At 34.9% G+C, this 11,011-nt stretch overlaps 2 protein-coding genes across 3 annotated transcripts; one reads left to right on the top strand and one right to left on the bottom strand.

Annotated features, from left to right (window-relative positions):
• Positions 1–328: 328 nt before the first annotated feature.
• On the top strand, positions 329–3,293 carry LOC111022878 (U6 snRNA phosphodiesterase-like protein). The gene is made up of 6 exons (XM_022300173.2): positions 329–541; positions 647–739; positions 1,543–1,789; positions 1,884–1,980; positions 2,823–2,888; positions 2,964–3,293. Exons 1-6 carry the CDS (start codon positions 391–393, stop codon positions 3,156–3,158), a joined length of 849 nt encoding a protein of 282 aa, XP_022155865.1. The 5' UTR covers positions 329–390; the 3' UTR covers positions 3,159–3,293.
• A 1,407-nt stretch (positions 3,294–4,700) lies between these two features.
• On the bottom strand, positions 4,701–10,542 carry LOC111022604 (protein ORANGE-GREEN, chloroplastic). Of its 2 annotated transcripts, XM_088125149.1 has the most exons (8): positions 10,169–10,537; positions 9,418–9,532; positions 8,034–8,150; positions 7,772–7,858; positions 7,493–7,569; positions 5,879–6,006; positions 5,628–5,764; positions 4,701–4,968 (listed from the first exon to the last, which is right to left on the bottom strand). In XM_088125149.1, exons 1-8 carry the CDS (start codon positions 10,399–10,401, stop codon positions 4,891–4,893), a joined length of 972 nt encoding a protein of 323 aa, XP_087981275.1. In that variant the 5' UTR covers positions 10,402–10,537; the 3' UTR covers positions 4,701–4,890. The 2 variants fall into 2 exon arrangements, with proteins under 2 accessions (XP_087981275.1, XP_087981276.1); XM_088125150.1 differs by lacking the exon at positions 7,772–7,858 and having other exon boundaries at positions 10,169–10,542.
• Positions 10,543–11,011: the final 469 nt, after the last annotated feature.

Below are 11,011 nucleotides of genomic sequence, written 5' to 3'. Positions count from 1 at the left end.
AATTTGACCGAAGTTTTGAGCTTCATCGTCCAATTTTCCCCCCAACTATTAGAACTTGTAGAGAGAGGAAGAGAGACCTACGAGAAGGATGAAGAGGGGAGAAAGAGGGAGAGAAGGGGAACAGGAGAGAAAATTAAAGAAAAATGGGAAAAAATGACAAATAATTTTAAAAATATAAAATTAATAAATATCAGTGCCACATCAGCCTTCCGTGTTAACCTAGGTATTATTTTATAAATATTTTAAAAAATCAAATGGATTATGATTCAATGGCTGAAACAACAAACCAATTCAATTGAGATATTTTATGTCAAAATCCATTAATCAAATATTTAAACCAACCTGAGACCGAGAGAGAGAGAGAGAGAGAGAGAGAGAGAGAGAGAGACGATGGATGCTCTGAAGGCCTCGTATAGAGGCAGCTCGTCGGATGAAGAAGACGACATAGTCTCAACTGCACCGTCAGACTTGTCGCCGCCGCCGCCGCCTCCGTCTCTGCCACCGCCGCCTCTCTCGCTTCTCGATTTTCCCAATTCCATCTGTATGCCTCTTCTCTCTGCCTTACAGTTACATTATGCTCTTCTTACCTTTTCATTTCTTACTCTCTAACTTCGCTCATCGACTCTATCAATATTTTCTTCTTAAGCCGCGTTACATGACTTACCAATCGCTCAGCCCACTAGATTTCGGAGCTTCCCTCATGTTGAAGGAAACTATGCCCTACACGTCTATATTCCAGGTCTTTCCCATTTATCCCTTTTCAGTTGCATTCATCATAAGTGAAGCTATGTAGTTCGTCAAATTTGATTCTTAAAACCTACCTTTTCCACTTTTCCAGTTTAATCTTACTGAAAGGGGCTTTTCTCCTTTTGTTGCTTATTCAGAAATCATTTATTATTAGTTGGAAGTGTAGCTACGATTATGGGGAGCTTCCCTTTAGTTGATCATTATTAAGTATTAAGGAGATTCTAACAGTTATGGTGCCCTGTTCTTATCATTTTCTTCTGCTGCTTTACTTTTTTGGAAAGTTCACTCCCACGATCTCTTGTTTATGGCTACTCTTACTGTGCTGGTTTCTTTTTCCTTGAGTAAATATATGTTGATTTAAATTTGGTTTTTCACATTTCCTCTAGTAAAAATGGACAATATCTGTGACAATTTGCTAATATGTACTAGAATTTTTCAACATTATCTATTATTCTAATACTTGATAATGATATATATAGAATAAATATATTTGTGCAATGATATTGATTGCTTAATATATTTGCTTTCCTCAATTGATTTCCATGCTTTCTTGTCTGATTTTTAGTCTGCTGCCAACTCATGCACTTAGAAGTGCAGTCAAATGAGGAAAAAGATATTTCCTACATAAAAGGAAATAGATTTTTTAGTGTTCTTTATTTTCGTCTATGTGGTCGATCTTATTTAATTGGACTCAAGCAACTCTTATTGGGATTTTCCATTTGTTGTATGTAATACAATGACCTTTCCAATGAATACTACATATGGCTATACATATTTTGTTTTTCATATTCCCAGTTTATATACCAACTACATCAAAGAAGGAGGTGGTCCTGTTTTTGAAGAAAGTCTCCTCACTTGTGCCCTCTCTCCATCTTGTTGATATTGACGTTCCTTTGACCTCTTTATGCAAAGATGAGCACAAGCTTGAGCAAGCCTTGGCCAGAGAATTTCACATAAGTTTATCAAGAACAGTGCCAATCCGAGTGCACCAGATTGACTCAATAGTGTCAATGCTTCGTCAGAAGCTTCAGTGTCAAAGGCGGTAAGCTAGAAATTCTTCATTTAGTTTGATTAGTGGCTGTTGAATTTCCAATTTGTTTTTAATTTTTACTCAAGTACTTTTTGGTTTTGAGCAGTTATTGGATTGATTTTAGCAAGTGGGAGACTTTTGTTAATGATGACCTCTCTCGGACCTTCCTGTCAATGGAAATTATCGCTGGAGGGCTAATGGAGGTGCGTGAGATTTGATGGATTACCTTACCATTTCCATTGTCTTAGCATTTCTAGCGTAGAGGTCTCTTTAACATTCTCAAATTTTGGGCTGATAATATTGTAACTTCCGCTTCTCCTAAATATGCATTTAAGCTCATATTAGTTTCTATATCACTAGCCCAAGAAGGAATTAGGTTATAGTTAACTCTTTACCTGATCTCATATGGGTTTGGTCTTCATATTGATTTAAAAAGCTGATGCATAGACTTGGACTAGAAGCTTTAAATAGATCAAATGATTTGAACTCAAAATTTTTCTGCTTTGCTATGTCAAAAGATTGAAAGATTACACTTTTGTTTTGTGGAATTTGTTGAAATGTGCCTAGACTAGCTTTGGATCGATAGTATCGAATATTCATACATCATGCACATAAATATGTTTCCTTGTCAACCAAATGTAGTAGGGTCAGGCGGTTGGCCCGTAAATAGTTGAGGTGCGCGCAAGCTGGCCCAGACACACAGATATTAAAAAAAAAAAGTTTTACCCTTTCATGTTGTCCAACAAATGAAATATTGGAAAATAGGATCGAGTTGGCAATTACATCATGTGATAGAAATTTTCTGAAGTGCTTATAGTGCCGCTATTCTCCTAACACTCTCTCATGTGATGTTTTGAAATTGCAAGAAGTTGTATATACTTGTAATTTGTCAACAAGGCCACCCTTGTTTGTTTGGTCATCTTTTTTTGGGATCTTTTGACATTAAATTATGATGATTTCATCTAAGTTTTACATTTACACGATTGGGATTGAAAATGCTCAATAGAAGCAAAAGTAATCATTTTTTTCCCTCGACTGATTGCAGATAAGAAAACAGATTCAAGTTGTTAATGAGGTTTATAAGTTCCACAATCTTCCTGAATTTTACAAGGTTAGTTCCTTTGGTATTTTCTGTCCCTTTCCATCTTTAACTAGAAAGATGACCTTTTGGACTTCTATTTTGTAGGAAGAGAGGCCACATATATCCTTAGCCTGGGCATTAGGTGACCTTAGTAAATTATTGAGTCGTGTAGTTGACGACAAAATGAAGAGGTCCTCCATGGCACCATCAAAGAGATGTATTTTCACCACTAAATTCAGTGGCATTGAATGTAAGATTGGTAAAAAAACGTATAAAATATGTAAATCTCCAGATGAATAAGAGGAACATGATAAATTTGTACGAGTATTATATTGCTTTCTTGGTATACCCATGAAATTATTTCTAGTTATTTGGGTCTTTTCAAAACCTCATTAACATACCAAGAAAGTAAAACAACTTTCTTTCTGTTCTGCAGAGGTTTCTCTTTTATAGTCTTCCATGATATTTAATTGTGAAGCTTTGTTTCTATGATTTTTAGGGTGTACATTCTTGGCACCATTGATATAAAAGAGCTCCGGAATCATGTTAGGAAATGGAGGGAACACTGGGAGTTTGCGAGTAGATAATCTTCTAAAAGGTGTGAATTGCTTTGTTTTTTTGCCTAGGTACAACACCAATAAATGTGCATTTGATGCACATAAAGTAGCTACCCCTCCATTTCCTACCAAATCTTGAAATCCATTTAACCAATATTTTGTTCGGATTCATTGAAGAAATTATTATTTAAAAAGTGCTTGAAAATACCCCACACCACTTCTCGTGGTAGGAAAAAGAGAATGTTACATGCAAAGAATTTCTCAGAGAACTTTTACCAACATCTATTGGGAAGTATTGGCTTCCTAGCTAATAGTGCATATAGCTATAGCTACATGTTTTAAGTCCCTTATTTCGATGACTCTCACCTCCTTAAAGCCCCTTGTTAGGTTTAATGCCTCTATTTGGGCTTTGGGCGTCGATTTATAAGGAGTTTTGTTCTTACTTTTTAGGTCTTATTTTTTTGAATTTGTGTCCCTTCTCATCTGTGAGCTGTCTTTTTCTTTTTTCTCCTTGTCTTTGATCTTCTTTGCCCTCTGTATTTGTTCTCTTTCATCTTTTCTCAATGGAAGCTTCATTTATTATAAAAAATATGACTCTCATCCCATTTTAGAAGGTCGCAAGGGAGAATGACACCCACCTTTCTCATAGATAAGCATTGTGACAGGGACCACCATCTGCAGTGCATGTATTTTTAGACATTTTCAGCTCTAAGTCTTCATTGAGGCTATAACTTCATTTGAGTTATGCCTCCCATGTTCTCTAAGGTTTCTTTGAACTTTGTGAAAGGATTTTCTTTTTCTTTTTGGAAATTGAAGCCTCTAACTCACAATTTTGTCCTCACCTTTGTAGAGGGAGAAAATGACAAAACAAAAGGAAGAAAGAGATGCTTTCTTATTATTTTAGTTCATTTCTTTCCATGCATTTCAATTTTCTAATTAATTTCACACAGTAATATCATTGAAATGGTATCTTCCATAAGTTGATACTTTTTGAATGTTAAAGCATCTATCTCGCCTTGTTCAATTAGAACATCAATCTGATTAGAATACAATACAAATTTAATATTAGAAATGTAAACTTTTAGTAGGTATTTATACCCAACTTGCCCGTTTTGTTGCATCCCAATCCAAATCACTCCACTCTCCGTTCTAGTAAATTTCATTTTCTTTCCAAAACTTAAAAAAGTAATCATAGTAGAAAGAGAGTGAGACTTGAGATTCCTGCATGGAGTTCAATTACTGGCCTCACATTAGATTTAATAAAGCGATAACGTGCAATTAGAAGTTAGAAAGAGTCATAACATTCTCATCAAATTTCAAACCAACATGAATTAGAGATGGGGATAGTTATATTTGATATTGGACAAGATAAGGACTAACATTTTCCTCTCTTCAAAGGACCGAAGTCCTCTGTATACAAAGTTCTAATATATATAAATATATATATATATACATACAAATTCGATTAAGCGGGTCTAATCAAAAGGGTCGATTCGTGGGTCGTGTTCACTTGCCATTGCCATACCAGTGCAAAGACATGTTGGGCACATAACCTGCAAAATGAAATTCCGAGTTAAAACGCTAGCTTTGCCCCCCCTTTCCCTTTGTGAAGCTTGGTTCATTGATATAAATAAAAAGGTGGAAAGTCCCAAGTCCTCCTCATGAAGCTTTTGGATCAAAAACAATAAATTTCCCACAACTACAAGACAACAGGTTACCACCTGCCTTCCCGATTTAGATAGTATGAAGTTTATGAATGTTTCAATAGATGCATTTCAGAGACATTGACAGATGCTTTTGCCATCGGAAAAGAAAGATTTCTCTTATTAATTGGTTTAAATTTCAATGTTTATTTCATTTTAGCGAATATTCTATTAGTCTTCTAACTTTATAAAAAAGAAGTAATTTAGTTCTTGCCATGATTTGTTTCTTAAAATCATTTAAGAGAACCCTAACATAGACCCCATGTTTTATTCATTTAAACAAATACTTTAAACCACGTGTATTTTAAAATGTATTTAGACTGCCGCAAGGCCTAAAAGAAATTTATGCAAACTTTAGGACTAAAACAAAGATGAAAATAGAACATTTTAAAGACCAAAATAGAACAAGCATAAAAGCTCATGGTGATCCCAACTGCTACAACACTTCAGCTACTTGTGAATAAACTTAAATATGGTGGAAATATCAGTTGTATTTCAAGAAATCATACCTTTCCAGACCCTGAACAATTTTGGCATCTTTCAGTCTTTGGCAGTGATAAGGGCTGGTCTTCACCATTTAAGGTCGATACTGGCTCGATCAGCACAAGAGCTCCTGTGTTTGAACACCGAGCACAAGCCAAATATCCTGGTCCAATTATAAATGTACATCCCGAAGATTGAGATGGAACTTCGATTCAAACGATTATAAACATTGTTCAGAACTCAAATTCCAATACTAAAACAAGTGCCAAAACCGTACCAGTGCCAAGACAGTATTTGCATCTTTTATGCTCCTGCTGTTTTACATTGTTTACTTCAACAACCATCAGTGCTGAGATCACCCCCACTGCTCCTCCAGAGAAAGATGCCACAATTGGATCAACCTGACTGCACAGTCACAGGAAAAACAAAAAACATATAAATTTGACTTCCATGAAAAGTGCTCGAGTATTAATGCCATTGATCTTAATTACAAAGTTGAAAAACTTTTGTAACCTAAATATTCAAATTTTGAAGAATGCTCCTCGCAGTTCACTTGTATATAATCATCAAACGCTAGATTAAAAGGAAACTTATCTATCTATGTATAGGTCTCAAATAAATAGACCCTCATTATGAGATCCAATGTCTTTATCCAAGTCTGATAGATAAAAGAAAGTGTTTTCAAATGGAAAACAGGCTTTTCAGTTGGAAACATGTAAAAGAAAAGCAGAATAATGGAAGAATACTAGTATGGCGTCAAACTTCAAAATTAACCAATAAACATAATTGATTCCCAAACCAAAAGCGAATACAGGAAATTAATCATCGATCTTGCATTATAAGCATCCTAGTTACCTTTAGGCAACCATCTTAACAATAAACAAATTTAGGAATGCCTTGTTTGCATTCCATATATTGAAATTTGAAATATAATAGAGCATGCCTTCCCTCACAATCAGAAAAGCCTATATTAAATAGTACTTTGAATCTCCGAAGTTGCGTTCAAAGATAATCCATCATCATTAAATACACGTTGAAAATCAAGTTCTCCCAAAATAAATTAACAAATGAATTGCTGCCTTGGTGAATTGGCGTCATATTTCCAACATGAGACTGTCAGCAAGAGGGATGTCACGTCCCCATATAGTCTTGTTATAAACCAGAAGAAATTTTGAATACCAAAAGCTTTTAATTCCTACCTCTGAATCATCGTTTCATATTTTTTTCATGAATGCACTAGGCTGTAAGTTCTATATTCGATTTAAACAACTCCATGAGGCCAAAATTTCTAAGAATTGATGAGGTGAGAAACAATAAACATACTAGAATGTTCCACACGAGCATTTATTCACAATATTCCATTATGTTTGTTATTTACAAACGTCCCGACAAAAGGGTGAAAATAAAGTCCTTGATATCTTAAAAGACAGCTAATACAATATCCACCCATTTTTGGAATTTCATTACCTTTGTAGGAAGGATAACAAATCTTAAGAAATTCACGATTGCAGTTAAACTTGACATTTTTCTGGTGTAAAACTCTGTCATTGATATCAAGTTGAAGACTACTGCCACGGCTATACAAGCAGTGTAACATATTATGATCTTGATTCCTTGACAGGTGGACCTAAATAATTTCAAATTTATACCTCTCGATTGAATCTCAAAAATCTTTTAACCAATAAACTGACCTTTACAGTAAGTCGCATTTACCATATATTAGTGTGGTCAGGTTATCCTAAAATATTTTGACAAACTATAGAAAGGGTATTTATCTTTTGACCATTACCTCGTCAATAAGCCACAACAAACAAGTACGTAATTTAAGCATATATTTAATTGTATTGTATCAAGAATAAATAAACCAACCCAGAGAGACTATTAGGCTCACCTCAACTGCATTGGAAGATGCACACTACGAATAAAATCTTCATATGATGTGCCTCCTAGTCCCAACTTCAGCTCAAGCTTAAATGTAAGGAGAAAAAAGTGGGAAACATTAGCAAATTCTATTCTAAATTGAAGAAAACTAAGACTGCCTACCACTGCCCCTAGCATGGAAGACACCACATCAAACGTGTGGTATATAGAACAAGTTAAATTGGACAGTTAGAAAGGCTTAGAGGCTCTAAAGGATGGAAACAGAGTTTAATAGATGGTAAAAAGTTACCGTGGGTGCTAATAGGCCTCCAAATAATATAATACCAGCAATAAGAGAATAACACGTAACATAGTACAGCTTCAGGTTTGCTGAACTCTGCAAGTAGTATTTTTACATGGTGATCAACAAGTAGTAGATAAGAACAATTTCTTCAGATAATGACCCACGAAGGAATTGCAGATAACATAGTTCTTATTGGCAGAATAAATATCAAGAATTGAAAAGAAAAATGATAATATGGAGAAAGAAATTGCTGGGGAATAAAACATACCAGTGGGGGTAAGAATGGGATGAATGATGGAAAATTTGGAAGTTCGTTTTCTTGCTCTTCCTTTGAAATTCCAAGTTCAGCATTTTTTATTCTCTGTTGTATCCTCAGCCTGCGAACCTACAAAGATTGAAGCATTTCAAAAAAAAAAAAAAAAATTGAAGGGAAAAGGAAGCAGCATGTTTTTATTTCAAGCATTAGAACGAAAATTGAGAACATTGAAAGTTAAAGTTTCTGCCATAGTAGTTTTTCCTGCAGTACTTACTATACTAACTAAATAAAGTGAAAAGCAATTCAAATAAACTGGATAAAATTTATGCCCGGAAGAATTCAACTGGGTAATACCTTAAGCTGTCAACTCTACTAGGTATCCTTTATCCTAAGAAATTCAGACATTATTATTCTACAGAAAAATCTCTGAGATCCCAAGAACAGAACTTACAGGACAGAAAGAAAATGACGCATAATCATAATTCTACCACAGTGAAATTATAGAATTCTTTGGTTCCATTAACCAAAGGAATTGATGGGAACATGGAAGAGCCACCACCTGCCGTACGTTTTGTGTACCAAAGAGAAAGAGACGAAAAGAAGAAGGAAGGACAGGGGCATGCGTTAGTTATAACTTATCTTTGTGTGTGAGTGCATGTAATAGGTGGGTCCCATTTTTGTAATAGGAAGTCTCGACAATAGGTATTAGGTTGTGAGGGAGGGGGTCAGTATTTGAGGGTAGGAGGAGAATCTGTTTTGGGGATCTGAACATTCCAAGAGAAACTGAACAAGGAACCTTAAAATCTGTTTCCATTAAGCACATCATTCAAAATTCTAAGCCCGCTTCTACTTGGACTTGGAAACAATAGACCAATTGACAGATAATCTCTTCCCTACTTATCCACACCCTCCCACAGAATGAATTTAGATATTCTAGCTGAAGCCTGAAATTTTAGCCAAATAAAGGTAGTCTAAGAATGGTCGCATAGAATTAGCTACATCAGAGTTCAACACTTAACATTGATTATTGCAAAATCTGGTGGAGGATTAAAACTATAAAAGTAAAATAACACGTTAAACTCAAGTAATATCAGCCAAAGTAAAATATATACTTTTTGCGTTCAATAAATTCAGATTGTTTAGGTTCAACCAAAGAAAAGAACCATGAAAAAATCCAACTCAAAGGATTTCAATGGGTTTGAACCCAAGCCAACTAAAAAATGAACCCCACTCGACTGAAAGGCTTTGGTTGGGTTCGATTTTATCAAGTAATCAAAATTTTGAACACATCTAAATATACCTCGAAATTAACATACTTGAACGATCAAACAAAATAATCAGTTCATGAGAATAGTTTGTACTACTACTCAAAATATCATTGTCCACTAATTCTAACCTCTTCCATATGCAAGAAAATTTTGTTACGACGACTTCGAATGTTCTCTTGAATTTCTTGCAGTTCCATTTTTGCAAAATCTTGTACTGTTTCAGGTCCCTCTATGATACAAAAACTGCAAAAAAAAAAAAAAAATCATGTTATGTTAACATTTAATGTACAGATAAAATATTCTTACTTGTCAATGTTGTCATATATATTGGATAAAGACAGAATTTCGTCAAGACAGTGAATCAAAAACTAAAATTCGAAGTGTTAAAAGTGGTTTTAATCCTTGGGGACGTGGCACTAAATCTTAGAAATTGCTCCATGGTACATGCCGAAGTCCATATATTCTTTTCACAGTCAAAAGGGTTCACGTAAATTCAAGGAAAACCAGTGCATCTATAAAGATAAGAGCTTCGGGTAATTTCAAAACTGAATAGATAATAAATTCTTCGAATCATGAGAACAAAAACGACCAGTCAGTCCAGCCCAAGCGTTCACTCATCACATGAGCATTTTCCCAATTCCTGCTTTGATATACAATTATAACACAAGCTTCCGCGCAGTAAATTGACGACTTCCGGGGGAAAAAAAACAGGACTCGAAACAATTGGGCCATTTTCAGGTATCATTGCTTAGTTAAGTAAATGACATAAGAAATTGTCCAGCCATTTTGCAAGTTCCTCACGTGAATCAACATAAAGAATAGCATAACAACAATTATCTCACTTCCTACTACAGCTAGCGCAAGCAAGAATTGACCTACCTGGCAGAAGTTTTATCAGAAGGATCAGATTCTAAAGACGGAGCGAAGGAAGAAGAAGAAGAAGAGTCAGTGGAATCCGAGGCCATGGATCGGCATGGCCACCTCGAGCTCAGTTTCTGCCGCTCTTTAACGGGACTCAACCTGAAACCAGTGCTCCAACAGTGATCGATTCGGAAACTGTGCGGTCGAATGAGGTGATTGATTGGATATGAAGCGACCAAAATTCGATCCATTGAAAATATCTGGGAAGCAGAAAATGGTTCAAAAATTTTCGTTGATTCTGTTATATATTTCTGCAACTTCTGATGGAAAAAATTTCTGAGAAATCAAAGGACTCAGCTCCGAACAGTGACAGGAAGAGAGAGAGAGAGAGAGAAGAAGCGAGTGTTGTGCGCCACGTAGAATAAATGATATTTTCTCTCTCCTCTTTTTGGGGTTTTTTTTTTCTTTTTCTTTTTGACATTTATTATCATATTTCTATTTCATATGGAAAAAGGAAAATTAATTGTTGAGTGGGACTGTGGGACTTGGGAGGGAAGAAGTTTTGTCCTTGCTACAAAAATATTTTATAATTTAAAGGATAAAAAAACTACTGAATACATTTTTTTTTTATTGTTTTGAGAATAACATTTTTTTAAAATTTCTATTAGAACTTGTTTGTAATTGTACATCCATTCCTATAAGTTAACTAATAGGTCAATTGGTCGTCCATTTCTATCAGATAGTTTAAGGGTCATTTTAGGAATTTTTTTAATAATGTTTTATTTTTAAATTTATTTCAAATATATGTTGATCACCAAACTATTTTAAAAAATAATGTTTGGAAAATTGGAGGAGACGACC

The sequence above is a fragment of the Momordica charantia genome, assembly GCF_013281855.1.
Source record: "Momordica charantia cultivar OHB3-1 chromosome 6 unlocalized genomic scaffold, Mcharantia_2.0 BLBB01000006.1, whole genome shotgun sequence".
NCBI lineage: Eukaryota > Viridiplantae > Streptophyta > Magnoliopsida > Cucurbitales > Cucurbitaceae > Momordica > Momordica charantia.
Note: the sequence above shows the minus strand (reverse complement) of the source record. Positions and strands in the feature narration are given on the sequence as shown.

Excerpts from the sequence above, each read along its gene's own strand:
- LOC111022878 (XM_022300173.2), top strand. The coding sequence starts at position 391 with ATGGATGCTCTGAAGGCCTCGTATAGAGGCAGCTCGTCGGATGAAGAA. Across the intron at positions 542-646 it reads CGATTTTCCCAATTCCATCT|CCGCGTTACATGACTTACCA; the intron begins GTATGCCTCTTC and ends TTTCTTCTTAAG. Across the intron at positions 2,889-2,963 it reads ATCTTCCTGAATTTTACAAG|GAAGAGAGGCCACATATATC; the intron begins GTTAGTTCCTTT and ends TCTATTTTGTAG.
- LOC111022604 (XM_088125149.1), bottom strand. The coding sequence starts at position 10,401 with ATGGATCGAATTTTGGTCGCTTCATATCCAATCAATCACCTCATTCGA. Across the intron at positions 8,151-9,417 it reads TTTTCTTGCATATGGAAGAG|GTTCGCAGGCTGAGGATACA; the intron begins GTTAGAATTAGT and ends CAATCTTTGTAG. Across the intron at positions 7,859-8,033 it reads TCCCATTCTTACCCCCACTG|AGTTCAGCAAACCTGAAGCT; the intron begins GTATGTTTTATT and ends TACTACTTGCAG.